Source organism: Aquarana catesbeiana, linkage group LG03 (assembly GCF_042186555.1).
Source record: "Aquarana catesbeiana isolate 2022-GZ linkage group LG03, ASM4218655v1, whole genome shotgun sequence".
Classification (NCBI taxonomy): domain Eukaryota; kingdom Metazoa; phylum Chordata; class Amphibia; order Anura; family Ranidae; genus Aquarana; species Aquarana catesbeiana.
Genome location: NC_133326.1, coordinates 125,764,053 through 125,791,475, shown reverse-complemented (window position 1 = coordinate 125,791,475; position 27,423 = coordinate 125,764,053). Strand labels below are relative to the sequence as shown.

The 27,423-nt window shown below is 39.7% G+C and overlaps 1 protein-coding gene across 1 annotated transcript in view; it reads right to left on the bottom strand.

Annotated features, from left to right (window-relative positions):
* The window catches only part of SLC28A1 (solute carrier family 28 member 1), an 82,091-nt gene that overhangs the window by 15,994 nt on the left and 38,674 nt on the right, over nucleotides 1–27,423 (bottom strand). Inside the window, exons 5-12 of the mRNA XM_073619179.1 lie at nucleotides 25,851–26,040; nucleotides 18,609–18,750; nucleotides 11,856–11,969; nucleotides 11,640–11,717; nucleotides 8,276–8,356; nucleotides 7,916–7,996; nucleotides 7,612–7,737; nucleotides 794–924 (exon numbers count right to left, since the gene is read on the bottom strand). Coding sequence (XP_073475280.1) covers nucleotides 794–924; nucleotides 7,612–7,737; nucleotides 7,916–7,996; nucleotides 8,276–8,356; nucleotides 11,640–11,717; nucleotides 11,856–11,969; nucleotides 18,609–18,750; nucleotides 25,851–26,040 — 943 coding nt within the window. The remainder of the gene's footprint in view (nucleotides 1–793; nucleotides 925–7,611; nucleotides 7,738–7,915; nucleotides 7,997–8,275; nucleotides 8,357–11,639; nucleotides 11,718–11,855; nucleotides 11,970–18,608; nucleotides 18,751–25,850; nucleotides 26,041–27,423) is intronic.

Genomic DNA, 27,423 nt, shown 5'->3' with positions numbered 1-27,423 from the left:
TAACAAAATATATACAAAAATGTGAGGGGTGTGCTCACTTTTGTGAGACACTGTATATTATTGTATTAGAGTGCACTCTTGTAAGGAGTCCATTTATCCCAGTTTAGGAGTTGTTTATAAGTTTAGTAAAAAAAATAATGCAAGTTTTTAAAGGAGTTTTTTAGACTCCATGTCCTTTGCTTTTGGGAGCATTTTTCTTTCCCCTTCTTTCTTATTGCTTATTCCCTTTTGGACACATATCAATTTTCATTATTTTTTCATTGTTTGCCATCACTGGTTTTTTAGTGCCCATATTTAACCTCTGTATGCTTTGGTGTTTTTTGAACATTATATATTTTCTTTCTGCATTTGCACATCACCTTTTTAATGCTTTGTCATCCCAATGTAAGGCTAATATTTACCTGATACCTATTTTTCTTAAATAAATGGCAGCCAGTGATGCATTTATTTCCACCCATGCATGGGATCCTTATTCCCATGACTAAGCTCCAGTGGGATAGTGAAATGCATTGGGGACGTGGCCTGGTTGGAGCCTGGGCTGTATACAATTTCCTATAAAATTTTGCAGAGATGTGTGGCTTCCAGGGCTTTTCCCTTTTCCATCTGTTCTTGTCTGCATTCCAAGCAGTTGCTACATAAGGGGACCCGGTGGAGCCTTGAGCGGCACCTGTCAATTTCGTTTGAATCTTAAATTGTAACAATTATCATGGTGATGATGTAGCTTAAAGACATGTTGATATTTGTGAATCATACAAATGTTTTTAGGAATATGAATTAAACGAGTAAAATTTACCCTTTTTCTATCTTGACACCTTCCTCATCTTTAAACTTGGATTCTTCTGTTTCAGGATAAACCAATTTGGAGAGAGCAAGAGCACAAGGGGCAGCCATGACAGATGCAGCAATTAGTGAGGATGGGTCAATCTGAAATGGTAGTAATCAATTTGTTCAGGGTCCATCACCATATTCCATCATCAGTGGTTGTTGTTTCTTGTGTCCCAGCTAGTCAGTACATTTTTTATGCTTATTAACAAGTGTTGTTCTGGACAGTAATAAACGTTGTACAAGGTGATATGAAAATAATAAATATAATTGATAAAATATATATAAAACACAAAGCGCTGTGATGCTAAATAGCTGATAATTACACATGAAACCAAGTGAGGCTGCTATCAAAAGAGAGTGTTTTCAGAGTCACTTAAAAAGAATAAATAATGATATTTGAAGCGCTTCACAATGTGCATGAAAATGAATATATAAGAATAAATATAAATAGTCAAATAAATCCAGCGGTGAGTAAAAATTCCTATAAAATCCAGCAATCAAAATAGTGTAAAATTATTAAAAATTAGTGACACCAAATGTGTAAAAAATTCACATAAAAAATCCACATAAAAATAAATATATAGGGATGTATTCAGAAGGTTCAATTATACAGGTGTAGAATCCTGATTGGTATAGAGCTTTTGATCACTAGCAAAGCTGTTTAAAAACACTTGCTTAATTAAGGTGCTCATTGATAGTACCAATGTGTTTTTTGCTTCTATTCACAACCAATGTGGGAATCATAAACAGGCAGATAAGAGAAAAAAAAACAATCATTGTGCAATAGTTAGGATACCAAGGTACACAGGCAAACTTCAATCCACTCACGTGTGCCTTATAATGATAAGGCATATGCAGGTTTTACTATAGCAGTCAGCCGCCTTAGACAGGAGCAGATTCAGTGCAGTACACTGTGTGAAACTGCTGATCTGCACAGAGCTTCCTTGGCTCCTCCGAGCCAAGGAAGCTCTGTGCAGATCAGCAGTTTCACACAGTGTACTGCACTGAATCTGCTCCTGTTTAAGGCGGCTGACTGCTATAGTAAAACCTGCATATGCCTTATCATTATAAGGCACACGTGAGTGGATTGAAGTTTGCCTGTGTACCTTGGTATCCTAACTATTGCACAATGATTGTTTTTTTTCTCTTATCTGCCTGTTTATGATTCCCACATTGGTTGTGAATAGAAGCAAAAAACACATTGGTACTATCAATGAGCACCTTAATTAAGCAAGTGTTTTTAAACAGCTTTGCTAGTGATCAAAAGCTCTATACCAATCAGGATTCTACACCTGTATAATTGAACCTTCTGAATACATCCCTATATATTTATTTTTATGTGGATTTTTTATGTGAATTTTTTACACATTTGGTGTCACTAATTTTTAATAATTTTACACTATTTTGATTGCTGGATTTTATAGGAATTTTTACTCACCGCTGGATTTATTTGACTATTTATATTTATTCTTATATATTCATTTTCATGCACATTGTGAAGCGCTTCAAATATCATTATTTATTAAATATAATTGATAAATTACATAACACAAAATGAAGGCAGCGATGAATTTCTGGGTAAATGGTCATAAAGGGCAAAGAAGATGTCCGGCTTTTTATGGCGGGTACCAGCACATGTAAACTATAGTAAATGTGTTCCTAAACACTACTGTTCAAGTGGAGCTCAAGGCTCCTTCAGAAAAAAAGCTTCTTCAGAAAAAATTTATAGAAAAGTATTAGGACACTTACCTGTCCACGAATCCAGCGATGTCTTCACCCGAGCAGATTTTTCAATCGGCTCTTGGGTGCTGCAGCCGCCATCTCGGCTAAGGGAAAGCGGCAGTGAAGCCTTGCGGCTTCACAGTCGGTTCCCTATGGGGCATGCGCGAAGGGCATTACGCCTTGTGATTGGCCCGGCGGCACGGGAAGAAGGAGGGGGGCCGAACTTCTGGCTGAGTTTGCTGCTGCAAGCTCAGCCGTAAGTGGGAGGAGGCAAAAAAGCAGAGCTGTCCCTTTTGGGTAGAGCTCCGCTTTAAGCAGGGACACACAAGTCAAAATTCTCAATAGATCCAGAGATATGGGCAGCTAAATTTATATGTAAATTTTGAAATTCACTGTACAAATCAGGCTTGGCTCTACCTCTCTACCCACCTTCCAAGCTCCCCCTATTGCTCACTGAGTCCACCTATAACATCTGAACTTTGCATATGACTTCAGTTGTCTATACCTCTGAATCTACTGATCCTTTTTATAAAAAGTTTTCCAAAGGGTAACATCTTTTTATGCTTTTTTTAATCATATGCTCCGTTTGAATGGTCTAGTTTTATGACATGTTCATTTTAAAGCAAGCATGCATGCATAAAGAATTGTGTAAACCTTATTAGTGAGCAGAGACTATATGCTTTCAGGTTTTACATTTTGTTTAACCATCTGATCCTCTAGTGCAATCTGGAGTCTTCACAAATTGCCCTTTACTTCCTCATAACACAATGATCTTATTAACGGGTCTAGATATAGCCACATGGGGTGTTCAGTACCTATGCCTTTGAGAAAGTTATTATTTGTAAAGTGGTTTCTGAAGGCTCTGAGCTGCAAAGAAGGAATAGAGGGCAATATCAGAAGCTGTGGCGGCCCGTCCATTAAGGGTGCACGTACGCCGCCTCCCCTATTTATGTGTCTGGCCTCCTTATCTACATGCAGGGCGCCAGATGTATGGATTCCAATGTTTTTTTTTTTTCTTGAAGCACGTAATTAGAGCCAGAGGCTCTAATAGGCTTCAAAAAAGGGTGGGCTTGGGGGGCAGAGCACTGCGCCCTGAGCCCACCCAGTTGTGTGATAATAGAGAATGAATATTCACTATTGACACACTGATTCTCCTGAGACTGAAAGGAGAAGAGACCGGTCCTGAGACTGAAAAGAGAAGAGAGCCCATTGGCCTAGGAGGAGAAGGGAGGAGGGAGGAGGAAGGAGGGGGGTGGGGATGGTATGGCGGCGGGCTCCGGGGCTGCTGGAGAGTTTTTTGGCCACGGAGCTGTACGGAGGAGGAGCTGCTGATCAGAGGCAAGTATGGGCAGAGAGGAGTGACAGTCCCTGAAGTGAGTACTGTACTGAGCCTGACCTGACAGCTGTGTGACTGACCGAGCCACGGAGGGGGGTTGGGAGTGCATTGTTTGCCCCCCCAAAAAATATATCACCAGCCGCCACAGATCAGAAGTATGACCTCACAGCATATGCTGCTTAAGTGAGGATGAGAGTCCTTTAAAATGTCTATATACCTTTGATCCTCAAAATTTTGACTTCTTATCACCTAGTCAATAATCCCAATAACACTCTTAAGTTCTGATTGCTATAGATATAATATTTAATAATAGAATTATATAAAAGCAGTAGTATTTCCATCATTTAATTGTTAGAAAATCATACACAATAGTAAGTGAATAACATTTCCCTGCATACACACTACCCTTGTTCTCCCCTCTACATAGCTATTATATTCTGTCAAAGGAAATGTGTGCTTCCAGAATACAGTGATAATCAAAAATAAGAGGAGGGTGATAATTCCTTTGATGCATTTCATAGAATGCATTTGCTCCTTCAGAAAATACAGGGGATCCCCCCTGTAAATAGGTACAATACAATATAATAATTTACAATAACATATCTTACATTGATATCTTACAGAATCATTGTTCCTCGTGGAAGTGTCAAACAGCTGATAGACGTTGCTTGATGATAGACCCCTGTACTTACTGAGAGCTATAAGAGGTAGACTGGACATACATATTATAAAAAAGTCAGAGACATAACAGCATGAGAGTTGATTAGGCATCAACCCAGAATAGGGATTGCTCCTCTGGACCTTCTTTATTGAGGTATGCATTATAGTAAATCATTTTGTATAAGGTCTGTACAAGTGTCCATAGGTATATACAGGCAGTCCCCAAGTTACAAACATCCGACTTACAAACGATTCATACTAAGGCTCCATGCACACTGGACATTAAAATAATGTTATAAATAAGGCAGTAGCTTTGCAGTCTTTCAACGTTTTTGCAATAGCGTTTATTAGTGTTTTTTAGTGTTTTTCTACGTTAGCATTTTTTAGCTTTTTTTTTTTTTTTTTCAATGGATTAAAAACGTTAAAAAACGCTGGTGTGCGACATTTTTGAGCGTTTATTGACGTTTATCAGAGTTTATGCATGTTTAACATTTTAAAGCTTTTTTTGTGGTCAGAAAAACAGCTCCCGAACGCGTGTGTGCATGGACACATAGGATAACATAGAGGGAAGTTAATGGGCTGTTAAAAAAAAACACCGAAACTCCCAAAAATGGCCGTTTATGAGCTTCAGTGTGCATGGAGCCTTACAAACAGGGGGAAACAACAGGAAGTCAGAGGGAATCTACCCCTAGGAAGGGTAATGTACTCCCGTAATGGGGCGTACACACGGTCGGACTTTTCGTCTACAAAAGTCCAACGGACGCCGACGGACTAAAGCTGGCTGGTAATCCGATCGTGTGTGGGCTTCTCCGGACTTTCAGCGGACTTTTTCAGCCTCAAATCCGACGGACTTTAGATTTGAAACATGCTTCAAATCTTTACGTCGTAACTACCCCGACCCCGAAATCCGCTCGTCTGTGTGCTAGTCCGACGGACAAAAACCCACGCTAGGGCAGCTATTGGCTACTGGCTATCAACTTCCTTATTTTAGTCCGGTGTACGTCATCACGTACGAATCCGTCGGACTTTTGTGTGGTCGTGTGTAGGCAAGTCCGTTCGTTAGAAAGTCTGCCGCAAGTCCGCCGAAAGTCCGCCAGAAGTCTGTCGGACAGGCTGTCAGACTTTTGTAGACGAAAAGTCCGACCGTGTGTACGCCCCATTAGAGTTATCATGGAAAAATGTGTCTTCACTGAAGCTTTATCACCAATCCTTGTTTCCACAACAACCCAAATTTTTCAAAATCCAATTGTCACAGGGACAGAAAGTGAGGTGAAATCTTCTGAATAGGGGCACAGACAGCAAAACAAAAGTCATAGGGGTGTTAACTCTTTCCTATGCTATCCAAAAAATGTAAAAATTATTTTTTTCTTTGGAGTTACATATAAAAAAATGTACTCTTTCCAATTTACATACAACTTCAGAATGAACCTACAGAACCTATTTTTTTTTGTAACCTAGGGACTGCCTGTATTTGTATATTCCCTCAAAGATGAACAACAGGGAAGAATAATAAATATCCCAATAAACCTTAAAGTATATAATCCCCCTTGGTATATGTAAGCAACATCTCAGATCAGGCAGTAATTGTTTTAATAGGCTAGGTAATACAAAAGACCAAGCTATGTCTCTCCTTTCTTTATTTGCATTTTGATCCCATGGAAGTCCAATCATATGCTCTGTTATTCATAGACTAGCTAGCCCTCAATGCCCGGATATTTCCACCACTTACATAATCTGTTTAACTCCCTGCAGTCCCCCAAGCAATGTAATTAGCTGGGGATTGGCTTCATATGTAAGTGGATTACCAAAAATGTTATATTGAAGATATATTACTGTACATTCATATTTTTGGATTATACCTAATTATAGAAATCTCCTGTTGTTTCTGAAGAAGCAGATTTATTCTGTGAATTGCATCAAAGGATTTAACACCCTGCTATTTGTGATCAAATAGAATAGAATACAAAAGCTGTATAGAGGAGAGGGTAAATGTGTTTACTGGAAAATGTTATCTTTCACCAACTATTATGTGTGATATTGTAACAACTAATTAATGTGACTCTTTTGTGCCTAGAACACCTTAGAAATCCCACAACAAATGGATATATGACATGGTGTGATATTGGAATGTGGTACCGTATTTAGCATTGTTGGTATATACTGTAGCTATATCCAAACTATTTACAATACCCATTACTATTCAAGTATGTCAAGAAAAATAGATGTATTTCATTAATGGTTGTATTTTATTACTTCTCTGGTATACAAACATTTCAAAGGGACTCTTGTTTGAGGTGAGAATTGTGTCTGGACCTATCTCTGAATCATTTACCCCAATAACACTCCTAACCTCTGATCTCTTCCTCTACAGTCTAACCCTATAAAATAACCATTTCTACCCAAGTGTGTAAAGAAATAATTGTTATTTTTGTTAAATATTTATATTGTATTGCATTTTTGTAAATTGTATAAAGTCTGATGGAATACATGGCATCCCCAAAGCTTGAATCTTTAATAACTTTAGTTAGCCATCAATGGGTATCTTTTAAACTCCACACTTTTTGCATTTAAGAAAGGGAAGCATGCAATAACATAGTCACCTTGCCCTTTCAGGGCATCATCTAGGTACGGAGTAAATATAATTAAAGTAAGAGAAGGTTATAACCTCTGTCAGATTTGTTTCCCCTTTATCCTTTTGGAGAGATTTCCCTTTACTTCCTGTTCCATAGCCAAAACAGGAAGTGTGGGGAAATGTCTCCAAAGTGAGGGAACCCCTGATTGTTACCAGAGTCACCAGAGCTAATGTCCCAATTGGAATATTTCCACCCTATTCTTGTTCATAGGACAACCCAAAATGTAGGATTTTCTTTCACCTTCACTTTCAATGATAATGGTAAACAGGAGAAATAGAGAGGGGGAATCTCCCTAACAGGAGCACTGACAGAAATAAAAACCTGGCAGGTGTTCTAATCCCTCTCCACTCTATCCAAAACTAAAAGAAAGTTTTGTCTTTAGTTATACTTTAAGTAACTTATATATGAAAATAAAAAAGTGGAAAAGTATCTTACCCCAAAGGAAATATATGCACCCATTACACTTCCAGCAATGGTTCCGAAGCCACCAGTCATTACAGCATGGATTTCAGACTTGGTCATTTCTGGCAAATAGGGACGGATCAGCAATGGTGCCTCAGTCTAAAATTGCAAAGGGATAATGACAATAATGAAAGGTACAACCCTTATTTAATGCATTTGCTCAGCAAATGCTTACCAGAGAGACACAAGGAAATAAAACAAAGAATATAAACATTAGTTAGTGTGAGCTCATTCAACCATTTACATATCAGACCAGAACACACTGCTTTTACTTTACCTGCCCAACAAAGATGTTGCCAGCTACACTCAGCGTTTCTGTGGCTGTTGTTCCCATTGTAACTTGCATGAGCCAAGAAATCTGTAAACATAGATGACCGTTACTTTAAACTGAAAAAAACCTCAGTGACTTGACCAGACACTAAATATTAGGCGAATGCCATTCATAAGGTTTGTTGCATATGAAATGATACTGTATGCAGTTCTAATGCTAACAATTACTATTGAAGTCTGGGAAGAAGAGATCTCGACAGGCTAGTAAATATTGTTGGACAATTAGATACTCAAAATGCTCCAAATTATGCTTAAAATAAACCCATTCACTTGCTCCAAAGCATTTAGTTATTTTCAAACGACATACCTTAAGAATGGCATACTGCATTATGCCAATATAGTAGAGGATGGACATGACACAGCTGAAAAAGACCACAATAGGAAGGGCCTGCAAATGAGAAACCACAGTGTTATTCAGTATAAATAAATGTATAGCAAACAATGAGGTTGTTATAGCCTTGGTAGGACATCATTAGAATATTTTAATTCATTTTGTGGCATGGCATGTGTATTACAAATGGTACACAATTCCACTCTGTGCAGTATTGTTCTCTTCTTAGTGCATATAACTCTGTGGTCTGTGTGTAGTCTGACATGCAGACAGACTTTCCTTTTTCCAGTAATCAAAAATGTGTATAATAGCTTTTGACAAAAAAAAAAAAAAACAAAAAAAAAAAAAACCTGGTTTCTATGCAAAGCTGCACCAGATTTTGCACTCTCCAGTTTTAGTAAATCAACCCCTCTGTCTTTCTTAACCACCTCAATACTGGGCACTTCCCCCCCCCCTCCTTCCCAGACCAATTTTCAGCTTTAAGCGCTCTCACACTTTCAATGACAATTGCGCGGTCATGCTACGCTGTACCCAAATTAAATTTTTATCATAGAGCTTTCTTTTGGCGGTATTTATTCACGACCCTGTTTTTGTTTTTTGCAATATAAGTGAAAAAAGAGCGGAAATTTGGAAAAAAAAACAACATTTTCTTCTTTCTATTTTAAAACAAATCCAATAAAATCAAATTTGTCATAAATTTAAGCCAAAACGTATTCTGCTACATGTTTTTGGTAAAAAAAATCCCGTTAAGTGTATAATAATTGGTTCGTGTGATCACAGACACATGTGCGCAAATGATCATGTACAGATGTGCGCAGGTGACATAAATGTGTGCAGAAAATCATTGGGACATGTGATTTTACTGAGACATATGTGGGGGACATGTGTTTTTACTATGTGGGGACATGTGTTTTGGGGACGTGTTTTGGGGACATTGTGTGTTTACTTGTTTGGTGTTTTTACATGTGTGGGGTCACTAGACTGGTGATCAGTGAGTAAAAAGCTGTAAAAAACAGCTCATACTCACTGATCACCAGCCGGCTGCAGTGATCCGCTCTCCTCACTGACAACTTCCGTGTGAGGAAAGCCGATTGCCTAGCAACCGGCTCTGTGTTTACATCACATGACGGCTGTGATTCGACACGGCCGTCATGTGATTAGGAGGGCCAATCACAGAGCCCTCCTGCCGATTGGAGATGCGCTGTGTCCGGGTGACACGAGCGCATCGGGATTGCGCCGCTGCGTGGGCACGTGTGCGATCCCGCTCCTTCTGAGGGACGTTCCTGAACGTCCACTCAGAAGGAGAGATAGCCCACCCAGCCATTTATGTGCAGTGGCCAGGTGGGAAGTGGTTAAAGTAGAAGTTCAGCCTAAAACTAACTAACTCTAAATCTACTGGCAGATAAATTCTAATGCCGTGTACACACGAGCGGACGTCTCGTCGGACTGAACCCCAAAGGACTTTTCGACGGAGTCCCGATGAAACGGACTTGCCTACACATGATCCCACCAAAGTCCAATCATTTCGAACGTGATGACGTACGACCGGACTAGAAAAGGAAGTTCAATAGCCAGGAGCCAATAGCTGCCCTTGCATCGTTTTCGGTCCGTCGGACTAGCATACAGACGAACCTTTTTTTCAATAGGGATCGAGTCCATCGGAAAGATTTGAAACATGCTCTATTTCTAAGGTCCGTCAGATTTTTCGACAGAAAAGGTCAGATGAAGCCCACGCATGATCGGAATGTCTGACGGATTTGTTCCGTTGAACCTTTGATGCCGAAAAGTCCTGTTGAGTGTACGCGGCATAAGACTAATCTATCTAGCCCTGTAAAGCAAAAATCGCTATACATACCTTTTCTGCAGCCAATTCAGTCCAACGCTGAGCTGTCAGCTTCTCTGTGGAAGCATACATATTCGCCAGCACACCATGGATCAGCAGTTTTTCGTCCAAAAAGTTTTAATGAAAAAAGATCACTTCACAAAGGAAGGTGCAATGTTTCAGAGCTGCGCAGGACCCCTTCGTCCGGCATGTGATGACGTCCTCACATGCCTGACGAAGGGATCCTGCGTGGCTCTGAAACGTTGCACCTTCCTTTGTGATGTGATCTTTTTTCATTAAAACTTTTTGGATGAAAAACTGCTGATCCATGGTGTGCTGGCAAATATGTACGCTTGTTTGATGTTTCCAGGACCCAACTGGTAATCGCTGCAGCACCCACCATTTTATGAGCCATTTCTACCAGGAATGTGTGCAATAGGAATATTGATCGGACAGCTTCTCTGTGGAAGCGGGTGCAAGAGAGGCAGCCGACAATTGAAGCTCCATAATAAGTCTATGGGTGACGTCACTTCCCAGGTATTTCACAGCCATTGCCGGCTGTCTCTTCCGCACAGCATCCTCCACTGGAGATTGGACTGGATTAGCTGCAGGAAAGGTATGTATAACGATTTTTGCTTTACTGGGTTAGATAGATTAGTCTTAGAATGTGGCTGCCAGTAGATTTAGAGTTAGTTCGTTTTAGGATGAACTTCTACTTTAAAAGCTAACTCCACCTTGTGGACCAAGTTTCATGTTACACCTACATTTGGGGTGCAACATGAATGGTCATGGTCACAGCCCCCACACTCAAATGGTCAATCTGCCCAACAGCCGCATTGATAATTCACAGAGAGTTATGAATGAAAAAATTACAAGGACCCGTCTGCCACTGCCCCAGAGGGAGTAGATCTCAAAAGAGAACGAGGTCGCTGACGTCACAGCACTTGTAGTCTATTAATACTTCATCTAGCCTCATAACAGAAGTTTCATAATATGGTAGTGATCTAAGCTGGAGGGAGAGTCTGCAGGAGCCAGAGCTTTGCACCCATGATCTACTGTTTCTGGGTGCAATGCTTGCAGGTTCAAATGCAAAATAAATAAATACATTCACATTGGTGTATTTAATATTTTTTTTGCAAAAGGTGGAATTTTTCTTTAAATCAAAATACCCTCTGCAAAGCATATGATGTCATTGTGTTCAGATGTATGAATCTAAATGTGGCCATAGACATGGTATGATAATTGCCCAATTCAACCTATTTTCATCCTCATATCTACTCTTGAAAGAAATAGTAAGTGGCTGTTCAGGGTAATTTCAACTAATTATCATTGCTTTCCCTATATTTTCTCCATGTTCTTACCGTCCTGATTACACATGCATACCCACGTATGCACAAATGATCCAAACAAGTTTATGTAACAGCGTGAAAAGTTTTTTTATTGTGTATTGGGATCGAGCCTGCATGCCAAACTATTCACTAACACCTAGAATTGGGCTCTTATTTTGTCATTACAAACCTGAAAAGCGAAAACTTCATTTATCAGTGTTGTTCCAAAAACGAATCCTGACCCAGCTGTTGTATAATTCAGAAAAATCTGCAAAAGACAAATTGTATGTTAGAGCCACTACTTATCAGCTAGTTCAAGAAATGAACTAGTTAAAGAAAATATGCATTCATCAAAAAGAGAATTGAAATATGACTGAGGACTATACTGTAATAAAAACAATATTACCTGAATTTGTTCACCAAGAAACTTGAAGGCTTGGTACCCTGGATCAGTGCGAATGATAAAGATACCCAAAACAAATTCAAGTCCCAATCCCCAGGATACCGCTCGCCAAGACACCTAGGAAACACAGAAAACTTTGGAATACGTTGCAGCAGACAGAACACAATTTTTGGACACAGTTTTCCTTTGATAGTAAACCTTCCTGATGTACTAGTACTGTAAATTATCTAGTTAGTAGTTTTTCTTTTAATCTTTCAAATAAGGATCTGCTAAGATCAAGCAATAGGATAAACTAAGACATGAAAGATAATTAGGTCAGGTTAACATTTTGTACAGATCAACCAATATTTGACTGAAATCATAAGCATGTTATGTAAACTCTGCTCCTTCAAAGATCCAAAAATATAATAAAAAAAACATATTTATTAATTCTCTATTTAAAGCGGAGCTCCATGCAAAAGGGGAAGGTTAGCTTATTTGCCCCCCCCACCCCCTGCCACATTTGGCACCTTTGGCAGCTGCTGACTTTTTATTTTTTTTAAGAAGCCTGGAGATCTGCTTTGAGAACATTGTTATATATTGTTTATATATATATATATATATATATATTGACATGTTGGGGTTTCTTAGCTCAATGGTAGTGCCAAAACAGTGAGTTTACTCACTCTCGATATATTCCCAGGGCTTTCCTGCCCGTTTTTATTTAAATAAACATCAGAAAATTCTGTAAAAATACAGAAAAGTACTGTATATATTCCCACACAGGGGATTCTCACCATTAATGCAACAAACATAACATTCATATTCCTGGCTCTCTTGTGGTAGCTCTACTGCTCCGAGCAGTACCACATGGTCCTCCTGACCATCAAACACGTCCCAGTGTTCGTACACAGATGCTGTAGTTCAGCTCTGCGTTTTTACTTTCGCAGCTCCCTAGCTGCTCTATCCCTCCTGTACTCTCTCTCCAGCTCAGACCTTAATCTGTCCTGACCTGGACAGTATGGTGCATACCAGCACCTCTCACGGCTCCCTTCACACACTGACTTTCTTGGGTGGGTGGGGAACTGTCCTTTAACTCTGTCACTAACATAAACCCAGCACACAGCTGGAAAACCTGGTGTAAACTCACATATAAAACACAGTGGCACGGGCTCACCCTTCCGCAATATACCGTATATATATATACACACACACGCACACATTTACTATATACAGCAAATGGCACTTCATTCACTGAGAATTATAAGTTTGCTAACGAGTCATAAGGGTTGATTTACTAAAACTGGATAGTGTAAAATACGGTGCAACTGTGCATGATAGCCAATCAGCTTCTAATTTCAGCTTGTTCAATTAAGCTTTGACAAAAAAAAAAACTGAAGCTGATTGGTTTCCATGTAGAGCTGCACCAGATTTTGCACTCTCCAGTTTTAGTAAATCAACTCCATAGTCTGCCTTTTTTTAAACATCCTGTCTCTGATTGAATCCTCTTTTCGTAACCATTTCCTTACAGGGCCATAGTAAAATGACGCCAGCAGGAACATATCCTCCCTCTGGGCAGGTGTCATATGATGTCCTCTGGTTCTCGCCGCTCTTGCGGGCTCCTGGGGGGCCACATTGCGGCAATCGGGGATGAGGCGTGTCCCTCGGGACACAGCCCATCCCCGATCAGTGTAAAGCTCCAACAAAATGGCTCTTTACCACGTGACCAGCTGTGTCCAATCACAGCCTGTCACATTCACTGTCTTTGTGCACAGTGCTCGTGAGTGCCCCTAAGGGCACGCAGAGCGGCGATCGGGGACGAGGCGTGTCATCCTGACATAGCCCATCCCCGATCAAGGTAAAGAGCCAATGAAATTGGCTCTTTACCACATGACTGGCTGTGTCCTATTACGGCCGGTCATGGAATGACGCGGTAACGAGCAGTTACCGGGTTTTCCTCCTCACACATGATCAGTGTGGAGGAGGAGATTGCGGTAACAGCTCGCTAACGCCCCACAGTGTACACCAAATCTCACTGATTGCCTCCAGCAATAAAGAGTACCTGTCACTGTACCTGCAGTACCTGCAGCGCATCAAAGTACCCAAGTACCTGTCTCCAGTCCATTAGAGTACCCAAGTACCTATCTGCAGCCCATCAGATTACCCGAGTACCTGTCTCCAGCCCATCAGAGTACCCGAGTACCTATCTGCAGCCCATGCCTCATAGAATATACCTTGCGGTGTTTTCTTTCCAAAATTGGGTCATTTTTTGGATAATTCCACAGTCCTGGTGCCCCAGGACCTTCAAAAGTATGATAGGAAGGAATTAGATTAGATGTGTTATTTATGCTTCTAGAACGCCTGATGGTGCTCCCTGCATGTTGGGCCTCTGTATGTGGGGTGTAATTGTTGCTATGTACATATGTGCCATTTTCTTTCCACAATTTTCAAAAACTTGTGACACGTTCAAAAGACTCATAATGCCACATAGAATATATGTTGGGGGGTTTGCTTTCCAAAATTGGGTAATTTTGTGGGTAATTCCATTGTCCTGGTGCTTCAGGACCTTCAAAAGTGTAATAGGTCATTATAAAATTTTATGTGTAATTTATGCTCCTAGAACAACTGACGGTGCTCCCTGCATGTTAGACCTCCCTATGTGGCCAGGCTGTGAAAAAGTCTCACACATGTGGTATCACCATACTCGGGAGAAGTAGCAGAAATGTATTTTGGGGTGTAATTGGAAGCATGCATATGCTGTGTGTGAGAAATAACTTGTTATCATAACAATTTTGTGTAAAAAAATAAAATAATAATAATTTCTTAATTTTCCCACGAATTGCGGAAAAAAATGACAACTTCAAAAAACGCACCATGCCTCTTACTAAATACCTTGGACTGTCTACTTTTCAAAAAGGGGTCATGGGGGGCGGTATTTGTACTGTTCTGACATTTCAGAGCCTCAAAAAATGAGATACGCTGTCAGTGCATCAGGTGTTATCAATTCTCAATGCTTGCCACCATAGCTTGTAGACTCTATAACTTTCATACAGACTGAATAATATCCACTAATTTGGGTTATTTTTACGAAAGATATAGAGCAGTATAAATTTTGGCCCAAATTTATGAACAAAAATTACTTATTTGCAAAATTTTATCATAGAAACTAAAAAAATGTGTGTTTTTTTCAAAAATTTTTGCTCTTCTTTCACTTATGTTGCAAAAAATAAAAAACCCAGTGGTGATTAAATACCACCAAAATAAAATCTCTATGTGTGTAAAAAAAATGATAACAATTTTGTTTGGGTACAGTGTTTCATGACTGAGTAATTGGCATTCAAAGTGCGAGAGCACTAAAAGCTTAAAATTGGTCTGGACAGGAAGGGGGTATAAGTGCCCAGTATTATAGTGGTTAAAGTGTTACTAAACCCAGGACACTGCATTCACTATATCGGGTCTCCCACAGTACACAGAACATGGAAATGCAATTACTTTAGTAAATATATACGGCTAAATAACTTTTATCATCGGCAGTATATAGCAATCTTGTGACTTCAATCAGTGTCTGGTTAAAGCTTGTAGGAAGAGTTTTCATTCTCCTCTGACTGTCCTATGAGGCTGCAGGACCCCTGACCCTCTGTCTGGACAGTGTTGATTGGTCCTGTGCTGATCACATGCACCCTCCCAAGTAAAAAAAAAAACTCTCTAGCAATACACACCAAACTAAGCATGTGCAGTGGAAGACGGGAAAGATCAGAGAAGACGGGATCAAACAGCCTTTTTACACAATTCAGAGGATTAACCCCTTACGTTCCACAGCGAGTATAACAAGCATACATAGACTGATTTTACTGTTGTGGGTTTAGTAACACTTTAACAGGAGTCCCTGTAAAAAGGATCCTAGACCCCAACCTGCTGATGTCAGAGAAACATATCATTAAAACATATATGCAAAGGAAATATTTAGATAAATACAAAGACAATGTATATACATTTGATTGTATATACTCTGCTCAAAAAAATGAAAGTAACACTTTGAAGACACATCAGATCTCAATGGGGAAAAATATCATGTTGGATATCTATACTGAAATGGACTGGATAATGTGTTAGGCATTAAAGGATGGCACATCTTTTGATGGAAATGAAAATTATCAACCTACAGAGAGGGCTGAATTAAAAGACACCCCGAAAATCAAAGGGAAAAAATGACACAGCAGGCTAGTCCATTTTGCTGAAATTTCATTGCAGGAACTCAAAATGGTACTCAGTAGTTGTATGGCCCCCCACATGCTTGTATGCATGTCTGACAACATCAGGGCATGCTCCTAATGAGACGATGAATGGTGTCTTGGGGTATTTCCTACCAGATCTGGACCAGGGCATCACTGAGCTCCTGAACAGACTGAGGTGCAACCTGGAGGCGTCAGATGGACCGAAACATAATGTCCCAGAGGTGTTCTATTGGATTTAGGTCAGACGAACATGGGGGCAATTCAATGGTATCGATTCCTTCATCCTCCAGGAACTGGCTGCATACTCCCGCCACATGATGCCACATGATGCCAGGCATTGACGTGCACCAGGAGGAACCCAGGACCCACTGCACCAGCGTAGGGTCTGACAATGGGTCCAAGGATTTAATCCCGATATCTAATGGCAGCCAGGGAGCCATTGTCTATCCTGCAGAGTTCTGTGCATATACTGTATGCAATGTATATGAATGTATATACTGTTACTATAACATCCAGGACTCTAATCTGATAAGGCAAAATAAGACATTACTCTCAGGTGGCACTGTAACCTTTCTCCTCTGTTGTGTCATTATTAGACATGTGCATTTGTTATCATCCGAATTAATTTTGTCCGAATTTCAGGGTATTTAGTGTTTAGTGTTTAGAGTCCGAAATCCGAAAGATCCGAAATAAAGAAAAGCTTTATTTTTCGTATACATTATATTTTCGTATCGTTGCGACAACAGTTCCATATAGATAGATAGAAGATTCGACATGACGGTGACAATAGCGATTTGCAGTCGAATGTGCCTAACCTAACTATTAGTCCAAGATTATTTGACATAGAAAGAAAAGATTCAACATTATAGAGACACGAACATTCGATGAAGCAGCTAAAAACATATTTTCGTACGAATGCATTTTTTAATGAAACAAAATAAATAAAAACGAATTTCGGGAGTAACTAAATAAATTTATTTTTCGGAATAAACCGAAATTCCAAAATGAAATATTTCAGTGTGCATATGTCTAGTCATTAATGCAATACAGGAGAGAAATGTCTCATCTTTCTGCTCTAATGGTTTACTTTAATACTTTAACCGCTTGCCGACCAGCCGCCATCGTTATACTGCGGCAGGTTGGCACGATCCCGTGAGCCGTCGTAGCTATACGTCGGCTCGCGGGATCGGGATAGCAGTCGCACGCCCGCTGCATGCTGCACTGTGGGGGTGCCGATGCTCGTAGCCGACTGTCGCGATGACCGCCGGCCCCGAGCGATCGCGGGCACGAGAGGCAGAACAGGGATGTGTGCATGTAAACACACAAATCTCTGTTCTGTTCTATAAGGAGTGACAGATCGTGAGTTCCTAATAGCTGGGAACCACAATCTGTCATTTCCTCTTAGTCAGTCCCCTCGCCCTACAGTTAGAAACACACAAAGGGAACACAGTTAACCCCTTCACCGTCCCCCTAGTGTTAACCCCTTCCCTCCCAGTGACATTTTTACAGTAATCAGTGAATTTTTATAGCACTGATCGCTGTATAAATGCCAATGGTCCCAAAAATGTGTCAAAAGTGTCCGATGTGTCCACCATAAAGTCACAGTCCCGATAAAAATCGCAGATCGCCGCCATTACTAGTAAAAAAAAAATAATAAAAATGCTATAAATATATCCCCTATTTTGTAGACGTTATAACTTTTGCGCAAACCAATCAATATGCACTTATTGAGATTTTTTTTACCAAAAATATGTAGAAGAATACATATCATAAACTGAGAAAAAAAATAGCTTTTTTTTTAAAAAAATGGGGATATTTATTATAGCAAAAAGTACAAAATATTGTGTTTTTTTCAAAATTGTTGCTATTTTTTTGTTTATAGCGCAAAAAATAAAAACCGCAGAGATAATCAAATACCACCAAAAGAAAGCTCTATTTGTGGGGAAAAAAAGGACATCAATTTTGTTTGGGTGCAGCTTCGCAGGACCGCACAATTGTCAGTTAAAGAGACGCAGTGCCGAATTGCAAAGAACGCTCTGGTCATGAAGGGGGCAAATTTTTCCGGGGCGGAAGTGGTTAAAGAAAACAAAGTCAGGAGGATGGAGATGGATATTCAGAAACACTGTCACCAGGCTTGTTGATCACATTGCTTGCCTGAACCATGAAGTATTCACTAGAAAATATTTGGAGAAGCAATTTGTGAACCCAATTGGTGCTCCAATAAAAAGCCCAATCAATATGAGAATCCTATAGCTCTGAGTATGCCAGGAATGGACAGACATTACCTATACCTTATTTCTGTAGTATTATTTACATGTTTAATAACACATTTACAACTACAGTAAATGCTACATATGTACTTTTGAAAAAAATTAATAATTTCACAGATATAACTATATTCACATTTCACATAATGTTCTATAACATGAGAGCATATCATAGTGATTTGGTCTTAGACAATAAAAAGAATTAAAAAAATAAATAAATAAAGTGATTTGGTCTCTATTGCTTTATTATTAAGTTTAAATATAGATCCACTTACGGCACGGTGGTGTTTAGACATAAGGAATAGAAAACAAACAAACATGCAGACACCGCCAAATGATATAAGATGTGTCGGCTTTTTAGCTGTGTCCAATGCCAACCAAAGAATGAGACCGATTAGAACCAATGCAGCAAATGCCCTAAAAATATAAACTCACATTATAAGTCACACCAAGTAAATGAAAAGTTCTGGACATGCATATATGTTTATATTTATTTCTCTAAAGATTCTAAATTACAGTCAGTAATGGAAAAACAAGGAGAGGGTAATTCATCATTTTTATTTAAAATACAGAAAGTAGGCATTATTTATGATTAAGTAAGATGTGTACATCTCTAATTTTTCTAAGAAGATATACACTTACTGGCCACTTTATTAGGTAGACCTGTTCAATTGCTTGGTAACACAAACTGCTAATCACCCAATCACATGGCAGCAACTCATTGCATTCATTTAGGCATCTAGATGTGGTGAAGATGACTTGCTGAAGTTCAAACCGAGCATTAGAATGGGGAAGAAAGGGGATTTAAGTGACTTTAAACGTGGCATGGTTGTTGGTACCAGACAGGCTGGACTGTTTATTTCCAAAACTGCTGATCTACTGGGATTTTCACACACAACTATCTCTAGGGTTTACAGAGAATGGTCCAAAAAGAGAAAATATCCAGTGAGCGGCAGTTGTGTGAACAAAAAATGCCTTGGTGCTGTCGGAGTAGAAAGGGCAGACTGGTTTGAGATAATAGAAAGGCAACAGCAACTAAAAAAAAAAACACTAGTTACAACCAAAGTGTGCAGAATATCATCTCTGAACACACAACACATCGAACCTTGAAGCAGATGGTCTACAGCAGCAGAATACCACATCGGGTGCCACTTCTGTCTGCTAAGAATAGTAAACTGAGGCTGCAATTCTCACAAGCTCACCAAAGATGGACAATAGAAGATTGGAAAAACATTGCCTGGTCTGAGGAGTCTAGATTTCAGATGCAACATTCAGATGGTCGAGTCAGAATTTGGTGTAAACAGCATGAAAGCATGGATCCATCCTGCCTTGTAAAAATGGTTCTGACTGGTGTTTTATGGTGTGGAGGATATTTTCATGGCACACTTTGGGCCCCTTAGTACCAATTAAGCATCATTTAAACACCACGGCCTACCTGAGTATTGTTGCTGACCATGTCCATCCCTTTATGACTACAATGTACCCATCTTCTGATGGCTACTTCCAGCAGGATAATGCACCATGTCACAAAGCTCAAATCATCTCACCACTGGTTTCTTGAACATGACAATGAGTTCTCTGTACTCCACAGTCACCAGATCTCAATCCAATAGAGCACCTTTGGGATGTGGTGGAACAGGAGATTCACATCATGGATGTGCAGCGGACAAATCTGCAGGAACTGGGTGATGCTATCGTGTCAATATGGACCAAAATCTCTGAAGAATGTTTCCAACGCCTTGTTGAATCCCTGCCATGAAGAAATAAGGCATTTCTGAAGGCAAAAGGGGGTCCAACCCAGTACTAGCAAGGTGTACCTAATAAAAAGGCCAGTGAGTGTATAATTTAAATGATAGTTTGTACTGTACACGCTGGCACTTGGAATCCTACTGCCAGAACATAACTATTTTTTCCATTGTTATCATAGGAATACACTATAATACCAAAAGTATTAGGACGCCTGCCTTTAGATGTACATGAACTTTAATGGTATCCCAGTCTTAGTCCGTAGGGTTCAATATTGAGTTGGCCCACCCTTTGGAGCTATAACAGCTTCAACTCTTCTGGGAAGGCTGTCCACAAGGTTTAGGAGTGTGTCTATGGGGAATGTTTGACCATTCTTCCAGAAGTACATTTATGAGGTCAGGCCCTGATGCTGGGCGAGAAGGCCTGGCTTGCAGTCCCCACTCTAATTAATCCCAAAGGTGTTCTATCAGGTCAGGACTCTGTGTAGGCCAGTCAAGTTCCTCCACCCCAAACTCGCTCATCCATGTCTTTATGGACCTTGCTTTGTGTACTGGACCAAATCATTTGGTGGAGGGGGGATTATGGTGTGGGGTTGTTTTTAAGGGGTTGGGTTTGACCCCATAAAGACATTGATGAGCGAGTTTGGGGTAGAGGAACTTGACTGGCCTGACCTCAACCCGATAGAATACCTTTGGGATGAATTGGAATTCCTGACACTTACTTTTTTTTTGCTAGAAAATTACTTAGAACCCCCAAACATTACATTTTTTCTAAACAGAGGCCCTAGAGAATAAAATAGTGGGCTTTGCATGGTTTTCACATGGTATTTGTGCAGAAGCTTTTTGAATGCAATTTTTTTGGAAAAATACACATCAATTAATTCTAATGCAAACAAACAAAATATAATACCCACTTTTTTTGTAAAATATAAAAGAAGGTGTTACTCCGAGTAGATAGATACCTAACATGTCATGCTTTAAAAAATTGAGCAAGCTCGTGGAATGGTGTCAAACTACGGTTTACGGTTTCAAAATCTCCATAGGCGATGCTTTAAAAGCCTTTACAGGTTGCCAATTTAGAGTTACAGAGGAGTTCTGGTGCTAGGATTATTGCTCACCTTCTGACGTTTGACAATACCTTACATGTGTGATTGGCGTGTACGTATGCATGCGGGACCAACATGTGCTTTTGCTTTTGCGCACGAGCAAAGAGGGACAGGGGGGCTTTAATTTTTTTTTTTTATCGTATTATTATTTTATTTTTACACTGTTTCTTTAACTGTTTCAATACTGGACACTTTTACCCCCCTTCCTGACCAGGCCAATTTTCAGTTTTTAGCTCTATCACACTTTGAATGACAATTGCATGGTCATGCAACACTGTACCCATATTAACTTTTTATAATTTTTTTACACAAAGGAGGAGATCAAATGAGCTTTTTATTATTATAAGGACACTGCTCCACTTGCTTATCAGCTTTGATCATCAGCTTCTCAGTGTTACAGGTACATAGAGGAAGCAAGAAGAAAGCCCAATAGTGTAGATTGCTTATCAAGTTTTATTTAAAAAATGTGAAAACCACAAAGGCGCCTTTCAGAAAGCGCATTTGTTCTCTTATAGTATAGTGGAGTCCAGTGGAGCAGGTGAGAGGACCCCCATGAGGTGGGGTGAAGGGCACTTTTTGATGAGCTTTGGTCACTCTCGAGCTCCATACCAGCACAGATAAACAGAATTACAGCTTCAATTTGCCCCAGAATCTTCACCTCTTCTCTAGTATATTGGAAGGAACTTGATACATAGTCACAACATTTTAAACAAAAATAAAACCTGAATAGTGTTAAGCTACCCATAGAATGGATCAAAATTTGTACAGTTCAGCAGGGACTCTACTTGAATCTAAATGGATGAACCTATGCTCCCATGTACGTGTGTACATATTTGTATTCAGACTAAAAACTAATAAATATATTGAAACAGAAAAATGAATCCTTACTTTGCCCAATCCATATTACCCTTTCAATGCCTAGTCCATGTTCACATAAAAACTTCATCATACATAATTGTTAAATTCTCAGGGGGAATCCTGGCTGCGATTGTGGGTTTGTAAATAATTGGGTACCAGTCACATTAGATTAAAAAAAAAAGCCTAATTACTTACAGTCAAGAGAGAAAAGGGTAATATGCACAAGTGCTCTTGGTTAAAGTAGAACTCTGCCACTAAGTATACTTTGATGTAGAAAGGAGCCTTTCACTTCCTTTTAATAATCATCACTAGTATATTCAGGAGAATCCACCAGTGGTACATGTTTCTAGAAGAATCGACCAGCATTACCTATAAGGTGTCAAAGGGGGCAATTGCCCTGGGCCCTCCTGCCAGTGGGGGCCCCAGACTTCCTTTATAAAGGGAGTAGTGTGTTTGTTTTCCAAAATTTTCCATTTTGCAGACTTTGCCGAGCTCCGGTCATGTCTCACTCCATCTCAACAGGCAGTTTTATTACATGTTGAAGGCCTTGCTGGTACCTTCCAAGTGTTAATGTAGCTCTTCGAATATATTGGAGCATGATGGTCACTAGTTGTTCATGAGAAAGGTCGTTTAGCAAATTAGCACTGATGAAGAATTACCTGAGAACCCCGATGACCCATGAAAGGCTAAGTGATCTTTGCCCACTGGCTTATGTGAACATTGTCCTTAAAGATGATACAGTTTGATGAGTTAGTTAAAGATTTTGCAGATGCTAAGTGTAGGAAGAAAGACTTTTTGTAAATATTGTAGTATGATGTATAACTGTGATGTTTGACTTGCCAGCTCCAATTATCTGTGTAATGTGTATTCTTACAGTCAATAAAACTGAGAAAAAGTGTCTTCAGAATCTAACATATTAAATTATTTATCATTCATTTCAGTTCACTTTTTGTCATATTATTTTTATTTGTTGTTTTTGAGGGACCCCTGAACTTGAAGTACCCGGGCCCCCAAAGGTCTAAATCCAGCACTGCCTGAGTTTCCTCTCCTGGCCTACACACTCTTCAGAAGCAGCATCACATGCAAGCTTCCCCAGGAGGGGAAACAAAGATCCATTTCCTATAAGCCTCTTCAGGTAGACAGGCCTAAAATAGCAACTTTATAGCATGCACCCTCCCCAGGCCTGAGCCTGGGAGGGAAAGAGAGCTTGTATCAGCTTGTATCAGCACAAACCAAACATTTACTCCATATCCAGCATGCATCGCTGGCACAGGAAACTATTAGTGATTAGCTGGGAAAGATATAAATATTCATAATGCAGACTTGCTGTGAATCCTCACACTAGTGAATCCTCACACCCAGCATGCATCACTGGCATAGGAAACTCCTAGTGATTAGCTGTTTGATTAAGCGTTGACAAATGGAAAATGGTTGGTTTCTATGCAGAGCTGAACCAAATGTTGCATTCTCCAGTTTTAGTAAATCATCCCCATAGTGTTCAGCATTACAAAACTTGTCATAACACTGAGCCTAATGCCCTGTACACACGGTCGGAATTTCTGACCAAAAGCTCACATCTGACTTTTGCTGGCGGATTTTCTGATCATGTGTATGGGGCTTTAGGGGAAGAAAATATGTAGAAAAAAGTACAAATGTGAAGAAATAGAAAGGGAAGTCTCAAGAAAGGACAAGAAAAGACATGTTCTTGAATCATAAATTAAATATATTGAAACCATGTGGGATGAATGTAGATATAGAATTGAATTGTTTAGTGCAGAAACATAGATAGGTTTAGGAATTAAATTTAGGTATCATCTGATTTTGGAGGCTAAGCATGGTTGGGCAAGGGAGACCACATTCAAATACAGTGTAATGTATCTTGCATGTACTTGTAAGATGTCTTTTTATCATATTTTCAGTACATGTGAGATTCTGTAAATTGCATATTGAATGATGTTTTAAATTAAATAATGTTTATTAGAGATGTTTTTATATGTGTTAGATTCGGATATTATGTAATATGAGCTCTGCGGCCTTTGATACTGTTGACTACCCACTCCTTCTCAATTAACTCCTTTCCCTTTGCCTCCAAGATTCTGCTCTATCCTGGTTCTCCTCCTACCTATCACAGCGCTCCTTCAGTGTTATCTACAACTCTGTCTCCTCCTCTTCATTGCCCTTTTCTGTAGGGGTCCCCCAAGGCTCTGTTCTTGGATCTCTTCTCTATCTACACCTCCTCCCTTGGTCACTTGATAACCGCCCACGGCTTCCAATACCATCTATACGCTAACGACACTCAAATCTATCTTTCTGCTCCTCCCCTCACTCCTTCAGTTTCCTCTCTCATTACTAACTTACTAACTGACATATCAGCATGGATGTTGCACCACTTCCTTAAGCGAAATCTCTCTAAAACCAAGCTGGTGATATTCTTCCCTGCCTGTGCCACCCTCCATGACTTTTCCATCAAAATCAATAATGCAACCAGTCCCTCCACTCATGCCAGGGTACTAGGTGTAATCATAGACTCTGACCTGTCCTTTCAGCCCCAAATCCAATTGCTGTCAGGAGTGTGTAGACGTCACCTCTGTAACATCTCTAAAATTCGCCCCTTTTTAATAAATGAAACCACCGAGCTACTCATTCATTCCCTTGTTATCTCTTGCCTTGATTATTGCAACTCCCTTCTCATTGGCCTACCTCTCCATAGGCAATCCCTTCTCCAGTCTATCATTAATGCTGCTGCCAGACTTATCCATTTTACCAACCGCTCAGTGTCACTGGCTCCCAAACCTAGTGGGGTTATTTGCACTGTTTGTAATCAGTTTTGGATTATACTGTATTCCTGGTACAAGTGACATCTTGTGGTAGATTGTTTAACTACACTGACTTGTAAATAAGGTGAGCTGCCTATTTCCCATCATGGCTCCATCTAACACTATATGAGTCTAGCCCTCTCTATTCTTTAGTCTTGGCTTTTACATGCATACATTTGGCAGTTGCTTGTTTTAGACCTGTCTGCAATACCTTTTTGGATATGTTGTAAACAAGGAAATAAGAGCCACCATCCAGGACCTTTTTCTATGAGTAAAACTGTAGTTTTGGTCTCTGGGTTTTTTTGCATCTCCTGTATGATATTATATACCCCACACACAGGATTCATGTGCCCTCTGTTTTAAGTGCTCCCATATGGCACATACGTGTCTCTTAGCGTTCTACATGCTGTTTTTACCCCTGGTTGTGGGGTAAGTCTCTGCACAACCTTCACCCTGATCTTCATGTCCAAGCATATCAACTATTTACATTGTACTGTTCTTCATTCAGTATTATGACTGTTATTGTCTCTTTATAGATAAGATTGCTTTCTAAAGTACTCCTGAGGCAGCGTATATTACCACGAAACATGTCAAGACGATATTCTTTGTGATAGACCATGAGTATCAGCTTTTTGATGTCACTATGTAATTATCCATCAAATGCAGAGCGTTTTTAGTGCCTTTAAATTGGAACAATATTGTGTGTATTTTTTTGTTTGTTGTAAGAAGAGAAAGTTTTTTAGACTTTTGTCCATACAAGTACCATACAGCTTCTAATAATAAATATTTTCCCTACTATATTTGTTATCTGATAACCCAGGAGTAGTTGGATGAGCTGCAACTGGACATCAATATATACAAGCTCTTTGTTGGTATTTGTGAACTGTATAAGAAGAAGTTTAATCTGCAAGTGTAACAAATGGAAGTTTTAACTCCAAACTGTTCTTACTCCTAGGTTTCTAGGCAGGATTCTTCCCCTCTTTGCAACTTACCACTTAATCCATTTTTTGAATTTGCTTAAGAATCTTCCAACTGGTTTTAGAAAATTTTTTATTGTCTTCCCATAAAACTTCACCACAAGATCATACGCGAGAAAGAAAAGTACAACGCATGTTATAACCACCAGTGCCAGGGCACGATTAAAGTTCAGCACACAAGCTGCAATGAAATAGGCAGCATAACCTGGTAAACAAAGAAGAGTGAATGAGAAAAGAAACAAGCAATAAGAACATACATTAAAGAATACAAAAATGATGCACAATGCATTTTATAGGGTTGATTTAAGAAAGGTTTATATATGAACTGCGCTACTTTTTCAAACATTGCTTACAGAAAAAGAGACCAGCACTCCCAATATATATATTAACCTCTTGTGACCACATAATTCATATGTATGGCAGCAAGGAGGGTAGGTCTTAAGATCCATAGTGTCCATGCTGGCTGAGGTTTGTGTGCTGAGAGCTACTGGTCTCTGTGATTACATAGTTACATAGTCAGGTTGAAAAAAGACACAAGTCCATCTAGTTCAACCAAAAAAAAAAAAAAACCCATACAGTCCCATATAAACAAACCTGTACCCACAGTTGATCCAGAGGAAGGCGAAAAACTCCAGCAAAGCATGATCCAATTTGTTACAGCAGGGGAAAAAATTTCTTCCTTATCCCCTGAGAGGCAATCTGATATTCCCTGGATCAGCTTTACCTATAAATGTTAGTACCCAGTTATATTATTTACACCTAGGAAATAATCCAGGCCTTTTTTAAAGCAATATACTGAGCCAGAACCACCTCTGGAGGGATTCTATTCCACATTTTCACAGCTCTAACTGTAAAGAAACCTTTCCATATTTGAAGGTGAAATCTCTTTTCCTCTAGACTTAAAGAGTGCCCCCTTGTCCTCTGTGAAGACCTTAACGTGAATAACTCAACACCAAGTTCACTATATGGACCCCTTATGCATTTATACATGTTGATCATATCCCCCCTTAATCTCCTTTTCTCAAGAGAGAATAAATTCAGTTCCTCTAATCCTTCCTCATAGTTGAGCTCCTCTATGCCTCTTATCAGGTTGGTTGCCCTTCCTGTTCCCTAATATCTTTTTTTGAGAACTGGTGCCCAAAACTGAACTGCATATTCCAGACGAGGTCCTACTAATGATTTGTATAGGGGCAAAATGATCTCTCTCTCTCTGGAGTCCATACCTCTCTTAATACAAGAAAGGATTTTTCTCGCTTTGGAAACCGATTGGGAGCCACCAGAATGGGCTCCTGATCATGTGACCACTGTGACAGCCGATCACAGTGATCAAATGAGTGGGAAGTCTGCCCACCTACTAGCATTAAGACCCAGTTAAAGGGCCTGGAGGAGGGAGGAAGGGCAGGAAGGAAATAATTATTATTGTAAAACGAATCTCCACAGCAACAAGTTCAATGAATCCTCAGAGAGAAACATTTTTTGGATCCCAGCAATATACAGTACAAGGAGCGTTCAAGTCATACCAGGACTTTTAATTTTACAGGAATAAAAAGGGATGCTAGCATGGCGTTACTACATGCAGTAGTAAATG